General features: G+C 37.4%; 2 protein-coding genes across 3 annotated transcripts; one reads left to right on the top strand and one right to left on the bottom strand.

Moving 5' to 3' along the window:
• The first annotated feature begins 447 nt into the window (after positions 1-447).
• Positions 448-15,704, top strand: gdap1l1 (ganglioside induced differentiation associated protein 1-like 1). 2 transcript variants are annotated; one of them, XR_013794792.1, is made up of 7 exons: positions 448-642; positions 5,161-5,353; positions 7,895-8,068; positions 9,356-9,450; positions 9,534-9,648; positions 10,158-13,086; positions 14,008-15,704. XR_013794792.1 is itself a non-coding variant. In XM_079587587.1 (6 exons), exons 1-6 carry the CDS (start codon positions 463-465, stop codon positions 10,499-10,501), a joined length of 1,101 nt encoding a protein of 366 aa, XP_079443713.1. In that variant the 5' UTR covers positions 459-462; the 3' UTR covers positions 10,502-10,618. The 2 variants fall into 2 exon arrangements, 1 of the variants encoding a protein (XP_079443713.1); XM_079587587.1 differs by lacking the exon at positions 14,008-15,704 and having other exon boundaries at positions 459-642; positions 10,158-10,618.
• On the bottom strand, positions 15,668-18,221 carry mfsd5 (major facilitator superfamily domain containing 5). Its single transcript, XM_079587586.1, has 3 exons — positions 18,039-18,221; positions 17,884-17,962; positions 15,668-17,788 (listed from the first exon to the last, which is right to left on the bottom strand). Exon 3 carries the CDS (start codon positions 17,691-17,693, stop codon positions 16,248-16,250), a length of 1,446 nt encoding a protein of 481 aa, XP_079443712.1. The 5' UTR covers positions 17,694-17,788; positions 17,884-17,962; positions 18,039-18,221; the 3' UTR covers positions 15,668-16,247.
• Positions 18,222-18,572: the final 351 nt, after the last annotated feature.

Below are 18,572 nucleotides of genomic sequence, written 5' to 3'. Positions count from 1 at the left end.
AGTTTAATTACATTATAACAAATATCTTAATGCTGTTCAAATCAGTGTTGTGTAACCAATATGCAATTATATCACAGAGAAGACCCCTGTATACCCCCATGACTTTGTCAATATTTTTTTTAATATAATAATATTTTTATACACATTATTGTGTATTGTAATAATGTGTAGGCTATATAAAAATAATAATGTGTAATAATAATAGTAATTTGCATGAAACAGCTCTATACATTTATCGCGGACAAACAGAATAAATGAGCCCGAATAAATGAGGTCGAAAGTGCGGCTGCCGATGGTGTCGATGATGCCCCTGTTCGTGGTGCTGAAACCTCCAGGCGCTCGTCCTCCCTCTCTCTCTCTCTCTCTCTCTCTCCCTCTCTCTCTCTCTCTCTCTCTCTCCCTCTCCCCTCCTCTCTCTCCCTCTCTCTCTGCTACTCTCTCACACGCACAGAATCCTCTGTCATGGCGTCTTCCAACAATGTTACTCCCACCAACTGTAGCTGGTGGCCCATATCAGCCATGGACGAAGATGGCAAAATCACAGACGGAGAGGAGAGTCAAGAGCCCACGATAGAACACAAGCCATACAACAAAGACCGGCTCGTTCTGTATCACTGGACTCAGTCCTTCAGCTCTCAAAAGGTAAGAAAAACACAGCATGAAAATGGTGGGTGAACCTATACTATGCAGTGGGACCAGTATTGCCAGACAGATATTGCGCTTTCTCTGGGTGGACGCGTGTTTTATTGGCCTATACCTGTCTGTTCCGTCCTGTGTGGAGAGACATTACGAAACCTCAGCAGAAGATGGAACATTTGGACTTGACTGGCTCTAAACCGCATCCCAATATCATCGATCAGTTTTATGCATAGTGTCTTTCAGATTGATTTAGGGGCAAATAAATAGCGGATATAACTGTATATAATGGGCATAAAGCTATTGTTGAAGAGTTGCGTGTTGCTTTGCTCTGGAGGATGATGGAACTCTAAATTATTCATTAAAATGAGGGAGCTTTGTGAAAAACAAACGGTGATTTCGTATTCTGCTGTCAATTGCTTCGTGCACATTTCAGTCAGGGTCTTCTGTGTCCCTCGTGAATGTGTATGCAATGACTTTAACAATTAAAACTGGCACCAACTTTGAATAGGTTATTATAGGTATTTTTATTAACATATCAGCAACAAACAAACAAAAGAGTACATTTATCTTATTTTTTATTCTTTTTGGCCAGTGTTTTCATCTTCTCCCTGCTATATATATCATAATGTTTTTTAAATGTTTGCATTGTATATATATATATATATATATATATACAATGCAAACATTTTGACATACATACATACATACATACACACACACACATATATATATATATGCACATTTGAATGTAATAAATATATATGATATATATATATATATATATATATATGTGTAATAAATATGAGACATTTACACACTATAACTTACACTATATTATATAAACACACACTATAATATATATATATATATATATACAGTATATATATATATATATATATATATATATATATATACACAATCTAATTCAAAATGGTATAGTATTTTTTCCAATCAAATTGCGCATATATATTTGCTTTAAATGTTTAGCCTATATATATGTATATGTATTTTATACATTTGATTTGTGCATATTTTAAATATAAATTAATACATAGTTTTGAAACAATTACATTTATGTATATATAAATATAAATAAATACAATATTAATTTCACACATTTACACAAACACACACTATTATAAATATATATATGGATATGAAATATCATAGAATGTTTTCCAATCAAACTGTGTGTGTGTTTATATATATATATATATATATATATATATATATATATATATAAACACACACACAGTTTGATTGCACAATCTAATTCTAATTCATATATATATATATATATGAACTAGAAACATATATAGGCCTATATGTATGCATAAGCGTTAAACTGTCTTTTGTCTTTCTAGTAAACACAGTGTCATGACCTTGAGGCTATAAGGCTAAATGGCTAAATATGACCGTCAACCCATTTTTAAAGGCATTGCAAATTCCAACATATATTAAATGTTAAACGTAGCATGAGATGCCACAATGCTATTTCTTAAGACTTAAAGACATTCTTTGTCTGATAAATTGTTTATTCTAATAAGATTTTTATTGAAAAAATTACTGGAAAAATGGAAAAGGCTCCATATTTGTTGGAATAACACACCAGGTGTGAGGCTTATTATTTGTTGTTCAAGAGATGCCTCTCTCCACAGTCAGTCTGCTGTTGCTGTTTGCATGGTTTTAACGAATGTCACGTGTTACCTAAACTAAACCTGACACCTGACAACAATATTAAATTGACCAAACACTGGTGAGGCTCAGATCGGTAAGTGATTCATTTTGCTGATTACAGTAGTTACAGACTCGCATGGAAAGCTGAGCAAAAAATCAATGACCTGACAAAATCATCTCCTATTTACTTACCAGCAGACTGAGAAATACAGTTAAACACGAAAGCTTCACACCACTGAGTGTTTTTCTCTTGAAGCCAATTACTTTTTGACTCCCTTTTCATAGAAATATGAATTGGAGAACATTTACTGGAGATGAGCATCAAAACAGCCCTGTCATCTCAGAAAATAGATTGGTGCTGCTGACCTTTCAATATCACTGCCTTGTTGTGACTTAGTTTTGTGATATTAAATCGATGTATCTTCTTGATGAAGTTGTAAAAGGTTAAGCCGGGGCTGCTAACTTTTGAGTTCAGCTTGGAGTGAGTGATTCAAATCACGAGCTTGCGATTCTATTTCAATATCGATTCGATATTCATACATGGATATAGTAAATGTTCCTCAAGGGAAAAAATCTAATAAACTATACAGTGAAGCCTGTTAGCTGGTACATTATTATTAAAGGTTAATTAATAACTGTTTTGTAGACAATTGCATATGAGGTTCTTTTTATAATAATAACATTATGATAATACATTGTAATGGTATTTGAGTAAAAATATAATGAATATGTAATATAGTGCATAATGTTATGCAAAACATTAAGCGTAGGCCTACATTTTTCTCTGCTAACTATAGGCTATGATCAATGAATGGCTTTTCTGATGTAAATGTAACCTTACCTGACTCATTGTTTACAATGTTTTATCTCTGGTGGTTGACACACTGATTGAGAGACAATGAGACATGATACATTTCAGTAAGTTGTACTGGTTCTTTTAAAATACCCTCTGATGTTAATTCATGTTTGTACTGTAATAGTATTGAGGTAGATATCAGTGAAGATCGGTTCACCGCTACGCTTTGAACTGAGGCTCGACATTAAAGGGGTGGTAAAGTATGATTTCACTTACCTAACTTTAGTTAGTGTGTAATGTTGCTGTTTGAGCATAAACAACATCTGCAAAGTTGCAACACTCAAAGTTCAGCTGCTAACACACATGAGCTCTTGAAACACCGCCCTTTGCGGCAGCTCATTTGCATTTAAAGGGCCAGGCACAAAACGGTGCGTTTTTGCAAACCCTCAAAAACTTTAACATGCTATATACAAATATCTGTGGGGTATTTTGTGCTAAAACTTCACACACACACTCTGGGGACATCAGAGATTTATTTTACATCTTGTAAAAATGACATTTTACCACCCCTTTAAGAGTGCCAAAACGGTATTTATTGTTTGCATTTCGTAATAAAACGTACAAAGTTTTAATGCTGAGACTTTCATATCGAAGCTAACCCGCTCAGTCTTGTCTGTCATCGCATTGTCGACTGTTTTTTTCACTGCGTGAGAATACGTGTGGCGTGAGAACAGTGCTAATTGCGTGACGGTAAGCTAGACTAATGCTGGCTGAGTCTTTCCCAGTTGATTATTTTGTGTCTGTTCAAATCCAGACATTGCACAGTTGTTGTGAAGTGCTTTATCGGATGTGTCTATATTGGCTTTGCCACACTTCCCAGGCCTCAGCACAGTCAAAGCTGAAAACAGCCTGGCATTGCTCAAGCTGCTGATTGATGCTTTTCACTCCTTGTTTTATCTCCATCGATTGATCTGGTTTTGTAGAATGAGACAGGATTGTATCTTTAATGCTACTTCAGAAGAAACACGGATTCCTATTGTATGCTAAGCGAGTAGCCTATGTTATCTTTAAATAACTATCTGAATCACATTGTGTTGTTTAGCTTAATGCCAAAATGTCAGGGCTCAGGATACAAAATCTCTGAACAGACAGCAAGGCTTTTTTCCCCCATATTCCCATGTTATGTTTTATTAATATAGTTTATATATGCATAGTTGCTATAGTTACTGCAACTATGCATACTATGCGTTTAAGACCTTTAACGCTTAAAAGAAAAGGTTCTATATAGAATCTTAAAGGATTCTGTCAGGCGCTTTATATAATGAACCTTTTAGGGGTTCCCATCATAGGAACATTGTATGGATTTAGTTTGATTTAATTTTTCATTTTAATTCAATGTTATGAATTAAGCAGCTTGTAAACATACTTCATCACTTGAAAAATTAACTTGAAAATATTATGCAATCGTTTAAGACATCATTTATCCTTATTTAAAACCTTTTTGGCATATCTGGTTCTTTAAAATTGAGGGTTCTAGAAGCAACTTTCCAGTGTAGAGTGTCACTTTTTTTATACAAACAGGCAGTTTAAAACTAGTGAGTACAAAGTAAGATGTCACATTGGTTATGAATGTTTAGAGCCAAATAATAACAACAACACATTTTTAATTACACATACACAATCTGATGTTTTATTAATCTAATTTCTAACAGTTGGCCAGCCAGACTTGATTTTAATGATTGTCAAATAGATACAACGTTGAAAAAAATACAGTGGAAAATATCTAAACTGGTTTGCGTTGTACCTAACCGACATGAAGTGGGACCAAATGTCCACTGTGAGAATGCTTTTATTTATTTTTATTAATTTCAGCTTATATTATCAGCAAACAATACTACTGAAAATGTAAAGCTGAACTGCAAAACAAAGAATTTTCTAGCGTTTGATATTTAGTTTCAATGACGACATTTTCTTTTTCAAAATTCTAAAACTCTCCGTCTTGAGGCAGCATGATGTCATGATGATGTCATGTGTGTGTTTTCTGGCAGGTGCGTCTGGTGATCAATGAGAAAGGGTTGCTGTGTGAAGAACGGGATGTCAGTATGCCTCTCACTGAGCACAAGGAGCCTTGGTTCATGAGGCTCAACCTAGGGGAGGAAGTGCCAGTTTTCATCCACGGAGACACTATCGTCAGTGACTACAACCAAATCATTGATTATATAGAGACCAACTTTGTCGGAGGTATGGCTGACAAACCACTTACTCATGACTGCAGAAAGATACCTTGCTTGTTACTGTACCTAACGCTCTATGGCAGGGGTGTCCAATGCTGCTCTTGGAGGGCCACTGTCCTATACATTGTTTAGCTACAACTTGCCTCAACACACCTGCCTGGAAGTTGTGTACGAAATCGCATTTACCCTCATTCACTATTTCCTACATTAGTCCACTAAAGTCCACTTGATGGAGGGAATGAAACGAGTGAGCGAATTCGGATTTTGCATAGTTGTGTTTAATAATTATTGAAACTGAAGCAGCTCCAGTTGTAATGTTACGTTTATCTTAAACTCTGTTGTGGAAACTAGCATGGATAAACTTGAATAAAAAATAATAATAATCAATTAGAAAGGAATTTATACTTGTATGATATTACGCCATAGCCACATTGGACCAGTGGTTTGGAAAATGGATGATTTTTATTTATTTATATATATATATTATATTTTTTGTTGACACAAAATAGCAAAATTATATAAAAAAAATGTTTTATCAATAAATCATGGAAACTTTGTACCAATAATTGTACAGGTAGGATGTTTTTACAGGCAGTATACATTTCTTCTCTTACTAAATTCATGTATTTTTTGTGAAAATATATTTGCATATTTTTGGACATTCTACAATCTCAAATTGTATTCATTATCATTTATTCCTTGAAAATTGCTGTTAAAAGCAGAGCCCATCCTCAATGTTAGTCAAATATGCACTCTTCTTCTTGTTGCCATGTGTGTAGAAAGTTAAAGATTGGCCTAAATCACTATCAACTGTAGTGCACTAGATTTTCTCTCACACAGTTGCATGACTATGTGTCATTTTGAATGTCTTCACAGTTCGAGTGTGGGAGTGTTTTCTGATCCAAGATCGCTCACTCAACTGAGAAGAGCTGAGCGTGATCACTCAATCTCTCAATGGTTTTTATGAGATTTAAACAGAGACCTCTGAACTATATTTGACATGTCCAGACACAACTTTATTACCAATATAATTTTAGTCATAAATCTGTTACATAAAACTTGATTTTCATTTTGAACACTGACTATTTGACTACCATTTGCACATTTGATCTTTGACCAAAAATATATTTTTTTAAACGATGTTTAAAAAACTGAATTCAAATTAAGTCTATATGTTAAATGTTTCAGGTTAAATTAAATGCAAAAGTTTAATATTTAGCGCATTGCAGACACTAAAATAAAGCGTAATACTCTGAATGTATAAATATACTACATAAACCATTTTGCATGACATTGTAAAAACCTGCTTGACATATTTACAGTATGATTCTCTTTTTCTTTTGTTGTGGATGGTGTTAATGAGTTTATGTCCTTAAGAACAACGTGTTGTCACACGTGTTATCCTCGATTATGCTACTGTTCCCCGTTCACACGGACTAAAACCGCTGTATTATTCATGCCAGGCCAGTAGTTGGCGATGTGACTTTGTAAAGAAACACTACGTGCCTATAGACTGAGCGCGTAATACGCAAGCGCAGGTCGTCACCGTTTTCACAAATTTGCGTTTTTATAGTTTACACAGAGACGATAACTTTATCGTTTTCAAAAATTGCACTGTGAAACTTGTTTTCATAAGTGTGTGTTTTCAGGTAAAAGAAGCCCCAAATGAACAGCCAAAACGTTTTAAAACTTTTATTTGAAAATGGTGTCGTGTAAACGGCCCCTTAGTGACAATTCAGATTTTCATGTTGTTTGTCTTGGTGATATGGCATATTTCCGCTTTTTGTGTGTTAGAGAGATATTTTGATATTGTTTTTATCGGATTAATTGATCTTCCAAAGTGAGTTCGGAGAGCTGCAGGTCAGCATGCCGAAGGTGCAGAGCAGTGTATGGGAGACCCCTTTGTTTTTATTCTGTATCTGACTCATTTTTTCATAGAGTTTGGTCACCAAGAGACAAAGAGGTCTATAATATCTGAAAAAGCTTTCTGTTAACATGTTTCATTCATCTTACTTTCAGTGGCTTGTGATTTAAATGCTCCTTGCAAAAAAAATTAAACAAAAAGGTATCTACCAAAAGGAGCAAGACCCTTTAACAGCCAAACTTTGATTTTGACTATTACATTTCTTGTGTTTTAGTTATATATATACAAAATTGACCTATGACAACTAAATTGACCTTGTTGCTGTTTAGAAACTAAATGCACTTAAAGCCTTACGTCTTATCATGTTCTATTTCACATTTGAAGATGATATTTCTAAAACTCTGTGTTTTATAAAATATTTTAAGACCATGCCATGTGATTTTATTTAGAGAAGACTCTAAAATGCTAACTGATGTTTATTCACATCTTCTAAGCATCCATCCAGTCTGATATCTCTCTTTCCTTCTCTGCAGGCAAAAGTGGCCCAAATCTGTGCCTCATAATTTCTCCATTCACACATTCACACCTCTCCAGCCAGGATATATGACCAGACCAGACCAGAATAGTCATGGGTATATTAATGTATATTAAAATACTTTGTGTGTGTGTTCTTTGTTCTTTCAGACACAGTAGCCCAGCTGATTCCGGATGAAGGCACTCCGATGTATGAAAGGGTACAGCAGTACCGGGAGCTGCTGGATGGACTGCCCATGGATGCTTACACACATGGATGCATCTTGCATCCTGAACTCACAATTGACTCCATGATCCCAAAGTACGCCACCGCTGAAATTCGTAGTAAGTGATGCTACAATTCAGTGTAAAATTTATTCTATAGATACTGTACAAAATTGCGAAGAATGTCTTTTATTTTTGTGAAATATGTATAATCTTAAAAATAAAGGCATCTATGGCATACATTTTTTGACATCTATGGTTCACATAAAGGAGCTTTAGCATCCATCGATCCTTTCCATTGGACAAAAGGTTGTTCATAGGAGGAAAAGGTTCTTTGGAATTTTCAAATTAGATTTAAAATATTTAGATTCAAATCTTTAGATTTTAGATGAATAAAATTAGGGATGTGTACGAAGCCTAATTCCGAATTCGGAAAGGCGCGAACAATGAGTAATGCACACTAGTCGCTTACATTACAGTACATCAGATCACACAAAGATAGTAAGGAGAGATGACTGACAGGACCCTGACGGAAGATTTAATGTGCAGCAGATCCTGAGCGTCATTGAGAAATATCTTATCTTGTAATATGTGTGGTCAGTACTGACGCTCCCTATACACAGAGTATGTGTGATCGAGAATTTAAAAAAGTTAAAGTAAACAATCTCGTATTTTTTCCATCACCATGTGCCTTTAGGGCCTCCTTTCCTTTCCGAACACAGTATTCAGCTTATTTTACGAAAAACACAACATTTTGTTTTAAGTAAACCATTTAAATAAATTTATTTTTAAGTGTGTAGAAAGCTAATTCTGTTTCTTTGCAAAACCTGCTTAGTCTGTGAATCCTTTTATTGATCAGATTTCACGTTTTGAAGAAAATGACTGTCTCAAACGTTGACTGTAAAGTGACTAAAATGCTCTGATGCTGCCCTGTTTATTCAGAGTTCATCGATATTAAATCCTGTGTAAACCCGCAATGCTCACCTATTACGTAACGTGCCAGTATAATGTAAATCAAGCCAAAGAGTTGGTCCAGCCAATGTACTGCAGCATAATAAATTGTTATGGAAACCCAGCATAATTGCTAATAAATCTCTTTTATGGTTTACAACTTGGAAGGAGTTCCTTTGATAGGTGTTGTTTATCACAGTCACTGCTTTGATTTTATGTGTAAAGTCTTATTAAATCCCTTAATTACTTGTCAGGAACATTAAAACTTTGCAGCAAATAGTGCCAGTTCACAGTCTGCAACACGACAGTTACAGTATTAACTATTGTACACATAACTCATCACGAAGGAATTCCTAAGGCTACAATACCTGGGGAAATTTACAGATTTCTGGGGATGTAAATATGCAGATGAAAGCTCTCTTACTGACATAGACATTCTGCTCGGATTTCTCTCAGGACATTTGGCCAATGCAGCATCTGAACTGATGAAGTTGGACCATGAGGAACCCCAGCTGACAGAGCCATACCTCTCCAAGCAGAAAAAGCTCATGGTAAGCTATCAGTTTTACATGCATATACATGTGCAGTCATATCTTAATCTGAAAATGAAATAATAGCTTGTCATGATCTTTAGGCGAAGATCTTAGACCACGACAATGTGAACTACCTGAAAAAAATTCTTGGAGAGTTGGCAATGGTGCTAGACCAAGTAGAGGCAGAGCTGGAAAAAAGAAAACTGGAATATCAAGGTATGTTTTTTGTTAACGTTTTTTATTAAATAAAATAAAAATAAAACAACCCTAATCAAATAAATTATCATAACCTTATTTTATAAATAAAAAAACAGCAGTTAAAAATATATATAACCATAATAAAATAAAATCACCTTATTTAATAACCGTATTTAAATATTTTAACCATTAAGATCATGTTTAAAAATATTTTGTATTTAATTTTATTAAGACAAAACAACATAAAAAAAATGAAATTAAAATATAACAAAGGTTACTTTAATTAAAACAATGTTATTTTATTGCATTTTATTATAAAAAAAATACAAAGTATTTATAAACATGATCTTTATTGATTTTTCATGGTGCATTTTGTCACGTTATTCCTGTTTATCTCATGTAAATCACAAAAATTCACATTTGTTATTCTGTGTTCGTTTACATTCTAAATATTATCTTTGAGCACTGCGGTTTTATGATCTTACTTTTTCAAGAACACCTACAAGTTGTCTTTCCTGTCTACACAGGTCAAAAATGTGAATTATGGCTTTGTGGACCTACTTTTACACTAGCTGATATTTATCTTGGAGCCACATTGCACAAGCTCAAGTTCTTGGGACTCTCAAGGAAATACTGGGAGGACGGGAGCCGGCCGAACCTGCAGTCGTTTTTTGAGCGGGTGCAGAAGCGCTACGCTTTCCGCAAGGTGCTGGGGGACATCCACACGACCCTGCTCTCGGCAGTTCTACCCAATGCATTCCGAATGGTAAAAAAGAAGCCGCCGTCCTTCTTTGGGGCGTCCTTCTTAATGGGCTCTCTCGGGGGGATGGGCTATTTTGCCTATTGGTTTTTAAAAAAGAAATACATGTAGTGAATGTGCTCTTCTAGTGTTTTGTGTCTGTGTATCTGTGCGATGGTTGAACTTTTCGGTAACTGTTTTACGAGAGCAGGAAAATCAAGACAATATACAGAGGTCAACACTATTACTTACTAGGGTGAATACTTAAATAAATATATAATGAGAACATTCCAAGACTAGGAATTCTTCTTAACAGCACCTTCTCTGGTAATTGATGCCTTCATTTTTATTTTTTTTCATAATAGGCTTGCATACAGCATAACTATTTTCTGTTGTTCTTTCCAGCTTATGAACACTACTACACATTCTGACATTTAGGACACCTATATTCGATTATAAGGTATAGCACAACGGCCAAAGTGTATTATAAACCTAAATCCCAAAATAATGTTTATTAAAGGTGCAGTAAGCAATTTCTGAGAAAGTCCCTTTCCCAAATGGCACACTTCATATGCACTTGCGGTCTTATGGACTTATAATGGCAGTCGCATGCACGTCTCCGTTAAGTCCACAAGACCGTAGGGTGTCCCATTTGTCATTTTAGGTTTCAGAAGCGTGCTCCCAAGCGTCGTCTTTTCGGCCGATATGCGCCCTCGATGCAAACATTTTCTGAGCCTTTAAGCTCTGCAGCAGACTTCAACTAGATAGTCAAAGCGGCATTACGTTACAAAAGTGGACGGAGTGGAAGATCGCGAGGGCATAGGGTTCCATTTGGGACAGGGCCAAACGGGCTGAGAAAAAAAAAAATTATTCATCTTTTTAAAAAATGTTCTCGATTCGATATCGATTCTCAAAAGCCACGAACCCATCTCTGTATGTATTTCCGCAAACATTGAACAATATTTGATTGATGTCAATCTTATTACTAGTCTTCTCCACTAGATTTCATCCTCTTATTTACCTTGCACGTTGTTACAGCGGGGACTGTGCTGAACATGGCGGATGCAGGTGCGTCTCTCAGCGTGAAAGATGTTCCGGACAGTTGAAGGAACTGTCAGTGTCCCGATCGGGTCAGTGCTGCATGGTCTCGAAAGTTTATGATTTGCACGTGTTTTCAAGCCTTGCCAATTTAAGCATTCAAACGAAAGAGAACTTGCGCACGCTGTGTGGAAAGTTTTGTGTGCGCACACACCCGAAGTGAACACAGCTGCACGTCTCGGACAGTGTGAAAAAAAATTGTTCTCCCTGCGCTAAAGCGGGCAAATTCACACAAAATTATCTAAAAATGCCCTTGCCTTTGCGAGGATCCAAGTAAACATAGTCAGTTATGATTTAAGTAAACAGTAGAGAAAAAACGCATGTGTATCATTATACTGTATCCCTGCATTAGTCTTAAAGTGACAGCAGTGTTCTTAATGTCAGTCAAGACAAAGAAACTCCCTGTTCTTCACTGAATAACGTTTTTGTAACTTTAATATGGATGCACCTTTATTTAATTTGTACAGTGAAGATTATATGCAGTGTAATTTTACATTTGATTGAAAATTAAAAGTGTTTAGCTGTGGTATCGAAATTTTAATCAAGAATTGTTAAATTTTACTGGTATCTAAAATTTTGGGTGTCATAACTATTTGCTGCAAAAATAACTATTTTATTTATTTATTACTTTCTTAGTGGTGGGGCCCATGAAAATGGGATCATTGAATTCAGTAAATCGAATCGAGAATCAAATCAAATTGAGATCTTGTGAATCGGACTCGAATCGATACCCAGCCCCTACCAAACACTGTTGATATTTTATATCAACCCAAACAAACAGACCCCTCCCTTCATTGCTCCGCCCCCTAGAGGCTGAGGTCTTTAGCGTCCTTGTTAGCGCGCCCACCTCCCATACCGGATGGTTCGAATCCTGCTTGAAGCGGGGCGAGTAGAACCAGAGGGGTTACATTGGTGCCGTGACCCATATGGGAGTGAGGTTTAGGGGGGTGAGTTTAACAGAGGCCAGTTAGTGAGAGCTGTGCCGGTAAACCTCACTCCCCTGATCTCAAGGGGCGCATTAGCGACTGACGCTAGAGGTTGCGACACCGACCGAATTGCCTCGATACCATCGAGTCTTGTCGTTCGGAACCAAATTTCGATACCTAAGTGGTTAATCTCGTCAATGTCAGTGAGCCAATAAGCATGCAGCATGATTGGCTGTGGTGAGGCATCAAGGAAAAACACTAGTTTACGGCGGTTACGCCCAGAGACGTGGCTCACACGTAAGGCTGTAGTGTAAAAGCGTCCCAACCTCCGTAGATGTGGAAAAGATCAAAAGTGTGGCTACATTTCAACAGGATAGATGCCAACACCGCGCGATGCAATGTTTGCGACAAGATAATTGCTGCCAAGACCAGAAACACGACAAATCTGATGAAGCACTTGACAGTGCACAGAAAAAAATTAGAGCAGAAAGTTGCTCCGTCTTCGACTGCAAGAACTGGAGCGCGTCACTAATGAACCGAACCTCAGAGTATAGGGTTCTTGCCTCACAGACATGAGAAATAAGCATATAGAAAGTTTGAAATGTCTCATTTTAAACGAACCAATTCAAATCGAAAACAAATACTCTCTGATTATATAATCTAAATGAAAGGTGCATTTCTCTCTATAGGGACGTCCCGCGTGACGTCATGCCATTTGGAGCAGCCATCTTGACGGAATAGAAAATGCTAAACCGCCAGTGATACTACAGCTCGTCGCAAAATATTCCTATCATGCCCGAGCGATGCTGTGCAGTTGGATGCGATCAGATACGTGATCATACAAAAGGAATATCTTTGTACCGTATCCCAAAAGAAATAAAACGGAGAAACAAGTGGTTGGTGGCAATAAACAGGTGATTTTATTTTTTGTTTTTCCTTGTAAACTCAGTTTAAAAATTATTACAGGTAACGTTACTATAATTTGGTGATTAAAATACATTGACCAACCTTGCGGTGGTGATTGAAAAATCCTTCCCCGCTGGTGTCCAAATCAAATAGTTGCTGACCCATCCGGACTCGTGATACCGATAGCCTGCTATGCTTTTAATGAAGCTCCGGTGTAAAGTTTGCGTGATGGGAAGTGAATAAGGTTGCTGTAAATGTCACCGAACTCAATGTCAGGAAGTTTTTCTACACATTTAATGCCTGTAAAAAAGAACTTGTGGTGCTTCATATGGATCTATGATTCCTAATTCCTTTATCTTCCTCTTGTATCTTTTTCTGATGCTAATAAGTGCGATGATATGACGTGAAGAGTTAGCTGACGGCCGCTGTGCTAATAATAGATAACGTTAGTGGTGGGGGAAAAAATAGATTCTGTTCAATATTGAGATATTTTGCGCACGCAATTATATCAATACTGTAGTGCAAAGTATTGCAAATACTTAGGCTAATTATAAAATAATTATACTAATAACTTTATTATAAGTATAATAATAATATATATTACACACCCCTAATAATAGATCCATTGCCACTGAGTAGCTGACGGATGTATTCCGTCAAAATGGCTGACACGCGGCTAGGGGTCACGTGACTGGGAGATCCCTATAGGCGCGCAAGTTCACTATACTGCGGAGATGACGAGTCAGCATCGTAAACTTCATCTTAGCAGCCAACACTGACTCATAAAACACTAATGTCTCCTTGCTATTATTTCCCCGATCCAATAATAATCATTAGGCTACATTTGCCAGTGCTTTACGGCAAGCTTTATGCGTGTGTTTGAGCGCGAGATATATACTCCGCCTCCCGGTATATGAGTCTTTGAGTCTGTAAAAACAGGCTGAAAAAAATAAAACCAAAGTTTTATTAGGTCATGTAATGTAATCTTGTTAAAAATAGATTTAATAAAAGTGGTATCGAAAAAAGTATCGTTCAGGAACCGGTATCGAAGTCAAGGTATCGTTATTGGTATCGATATCAAAACTATTTCGGACGATACCCAGCCCTACTCTTTCTGCAGTCTTTCTTCAAATCTCCCTCTCGTTCTCTCTCTTTCCTCCCCCATCATAAGTGTATACGCCCCCTACTACTGATTGGCAACTGCGTTTTCCAGAAATCGCTTACTGCACCTTTAAAGTACCCTGAATTCTTAATTAAGCATTTTTTTTGTATCATCAACCATTGATGGGTTTCCAAACACTTTGCACTTAAAAGACTCAAAATTCTCCTAAACTTGTCAGCATTCATTCACTTTTTAGTGCACATTTACATGTGAAAAACTGTTCATTAAGCAGAATCCAACGCTGCACAATTTTCCGTCCTAGCAAACATTTCACAGGCCTAAATCTTCAGAATATTACACATCTTACCAAGAATGCAAAAACAGAAAACACTAAAGAGAACAGAATGTTTTCCTCATACAAGACTGCCAATCTAAGCATTTTCTTTCCTATGTAATTTTTTTATTTCTTTTTTATTATCACTAGCAAAATTTCTCAAAAGTCTACAAAACCACAGAATGAGTAAAGTTTCTTTCTTGAAATGTTGGTGGTGTAGAAATGTGAATGTGAAGTACCAGTTCTGAGTGTAAAAGATACTGGGACATTTGGTGTGAAAACAAACACACCATTATATTCACTAACAAAACTAGGCTTATAATAACAATCTAATTCAACTAGCATATCCATTTTTTTAAGCATGCAACTGTTTGATGCAATGGGTTTATAGCCAAAGACAATGACAGTTTTTTCTTTCTTTGTAAGTTTTCAGTAATGTTCAGAAAAAAGGGAGTTTGTGTACATTCTTCTTCTTAAGTCATCTTAATTTGACTTACAAAAAAACTGTGAGACCATTCAATGTTTGCCAGCAAATATAACTGAATATTATATGAAGTTCTATATCACCTCACACACAAGCCATATACAACTGTGCAGATGTATTAATACTCTATTATTTCATTTTATGTACTGATGTTAGTCATTTTCAATACTGTACAGTACGTCTGAGATTAATCTCTCAACACCTCGAATCTCACATAGAAATACACTTATTCTGGAATGTTGGATATAAACTGAGATAAGTGGCGGTCCCTACTCTAAAACGGAATGACTGGAAGTTAAATTAATACATGAAAAATATATTGATATCTGTGGTCATTAGACTTCACAATAAATGATTTTATTTTGTAATTTTTATTTTTATATTTTTAAAATATGCATTTATTTACAGTGCTTTCTAAGATGTTTGTTCATGAGCCTTAATTTGTTCAGTTGCCATCGATTTCAATAAATGAAAATGCTTACCTTAACCTTTTCGTATGGTCTGTGTGCAGCACAAGCTAGATATAGAAATTATCTCATTTAGTACAAAAACACCTTTAAAAAAAAAAAATAAGAAATGCATTGGACTATGCAGAATTTCTTTAGCTCAGTAGAGTATAGTGTTATCAATGCTAAGGTTTGATGCATGAATTGCTTAAAAATATATATATTGTACCTTGAATGCATTAATGCAATGTAAAATTGATTTGATGATCATATTCAATATTCAAATGAAGTGTAAAATACCCAAACATATTTTAATTTAAACAATCTGGTATTGCTTTTCTGGATGGATTGCTTCTCTTTTTTTTTTGTAAGTATAGGCCTAAACATAATCAGATTTGAAGGTGTTTATTGGTACTATTGACATTGCAGTTAGAAGAAAAAAAATAAAGCCATGTTCTTTCTGATTAGTTTTACCCATAAATACATTTGTTTAACTAAGACAACATTCATAAAGAAAACAAAGCATACAAAGCAAATAACCCCAGTCCTTATATTGAAATCCAGTGTCCATTTTTCTACAACTCAGATTTCTCCCTCTAATTTGGTCCCCTCTAGTCTGAGGTCTGCATCATTCCTGCCCACAGTGAAAAGGCTGACGACAGCAAGCAGAGCGGCCAGCATCATCCCCGCACAGCCTGCAAACATGTGTCTGGTGCCACTGCCAGCCTCACCTGCACCGGCCCCCGACACCTCCCCGTGAAGAGCCAGCAGCCCCAGGCAAGCCAGGAGGTGCAGAGGCAAACGAAACCAAGCCAGCACGGCAGCTCTGCGATCCATGGGAACCACACGGCCCTGGAGAAAACTTACCGCCGGGAAATAAAGCCCGCAGGCTAGTTCCAGCAGAAGGAAGGCGAGGAGAGATTCCCTCGGCCGGGGCTGGCCGGGCACAGTGGAGAACGTCAGCATGAAGAAGGAGAAGAAAGCTAGCAGAACGGCTAAGCAGAGCAGGTGACCGGGTTGGAGTCGATACGGGGCCGACGTGGCCAGTCGGTAAAGCGTGGAGCCAGCCAAGCTGGCCGCCATCAGACTGGAGAAAATGATTCCTAGCGGCGGGCCGTGTGGGTCCAGTACAGGAGTCCAAAGAAAAACAAATATATAAAGAACGCTTTCAAAAAGGGCCTGAACGCCACCCAAAAGCATAACGCGGCGGTCAGACAGCAAGCAGCGCACGCCGTCCACACAGCCACGCCAGAAATGGGCCCGTGTTGACATTTGCAACTTGGGGGCGTTTAGAGGGTTGAGAAGGGGGGCGTTCTTGTCTCCGTGTGCGCCCTCCTGTCTGTCCTCCTGACCCCAGTCGGACAGCACAAACCAGGCACAGCCGGCAAGGCTTGGGATCGCCAAAAGAAACGGAGCGACCGGCCCAAGCCCAAGCCATTCGGCAAACAAATTCGCCACCAGCCCGGCACCAACTGCCAGTCCGTGATTCCAATTTGCGACTTTACCGAAGGTAACAGGAATCCATTCTTTGGGAAAATCATGGACGTCAACGTGACCGTGCACATACCAGGACTCAAAAGTGGTGGTTAGCAGAGAGGTGGACAGGCCTCCTAGAACACGTCCTAGTATGAGCACAAAATAGTCTTGTGACAGCTTGGTAAAGCAGCAGATTGAATAGGCCAGGCAGAAGAGGAGACACGTCTGTCTTCGCCCAAGAAACTGTGGTAGCCAGCCGGCCACTGGGGCAAACAGCACGCAAGAAGCCAGACCGAATACATATAGGATGGCGATCTGAGACTCCAGGAAGTTGTAATGTCGATACAGTTTATAAAGGTAAGGTCCCTGCAGCCAGTCTGCCCAGAGAGCCAGGAGATACGCCTTCAGAAAGAGCTTCTGAAAACGCCGGAATGCCGGATTGGCGACAGCGGTCTGCGTGGCCTGGAATGAGGTGAGACGACGGGCTGCGATCTCTAAAGCCACGCACAGTCCTGCCAAAACTATAAATGCCAGGTATGCTGTCACAAACATGATGGACAAAAGTTTTCAGGTGACTGGATAAATCCTAAATAATCCTAGATCATCATCCTCCTGCAGCTCTTGGTTCAGTGAAATCTATAGTTCATCTGAGGAAAGAGAAAAATTAAAAAAATATGTAAGAAGTGCATTATGTAGACCATAAATGTTAATAACAATGGTTTTGTACCAAAACAATCCTTACCAAAAATGACATTCTTCATCATGCGACTTCTGGATGAACCCAACGGAGAAATCATCATGTCAGACTGACAGCTTGACTTCTGAAATAGATAGATAGATTCAACTTGACTCAACTTGATCCATACATGTTTGGTTAAAAGCCTTAATTACACCTACCTTACTCTTAACCAAGTCCAAAAGAGTTTGCAAAGTCTTAGCTGATTTTGGGAGAAAAAATACCTTTTCTATGCCATGATTTCAGATTATTTTACAGCATAAATGTCTGCAATATTTGTCTATCTGCTCTACAATATCCGTGTGTGTTTCCGGGTTACTCAAACGTAATGACGCAAAACACACGAAGGACGTCTTTGCGTAGCTTATAAATATTAATGACGTATTACGGCGTTCAACCCAGTAGGGCTCTCTGATTGGTTACAAAGCAGAAGTTAGCAAAGATGAATTAACCAGAAGCGAATAAACAAATTCTTCTGTTGTCAGAGATTGCCTGACAATATTAATTAGGGTATGTAGCAGGACGCTCCATCAAATTTACCAAGCAACATATGATTAAGCGTGAATGAAACGTAAGCATGAGTATATTCATTTTCTTAAATTGAAATGCCATTTGGCTACTGTGGGTGGCCACACGATGTCACTATAACACCGTTTACTATGTAAAGCAATGTCTTGAATAATTTTATTGATGAT

The sequence above is a fragment of the Phoxinus phoxinus genome (assembly GCF_949152265.1).
Source record: "Phoxinus phoxinus genome assembly, chromosome: 18".
NCBI lineage: Eukaryota > Metazoa > Chordata > Actinopteri > Cypriniformes > Leuciscidae > Phoxinus > Phoxinus phoxinus.
The sequence above is the reverse complement of the archived record's forward strand: the minus strand, read 5'-3'. Positions and strand labels throughout refer to the sequence as shown.

Coding starts and splice junctions, on each gene's coding strand:
- gdap1l1 (XM_079587587.1), top strand. CDS start 463: ATGGCGTCTTCCAACAATGTTACTCCCACCAACTGTAGCTGGTGGCCC. Junction 8,069..9,355: donor CGCCACCGCTGAAATTCGTA/GTAAGTGATGCT, acceptor GATTTCTCTCAG/GACATTTGGCCAATGCAGCA. Junction 9,451..9,533: donor CCAAGCAGAAAAAGCTCATG/GTAAGCTATCAG, acceptor CATGATCTTTAG/GCGAAGATCTTAGACCACGA.
- mfsd5 (XM_079587586.1), bottom strand. CDS start 17,693: ATGTTTGTGACAGCATACCTGGCATTTATAGTTTTGGCAGGACTGTGC.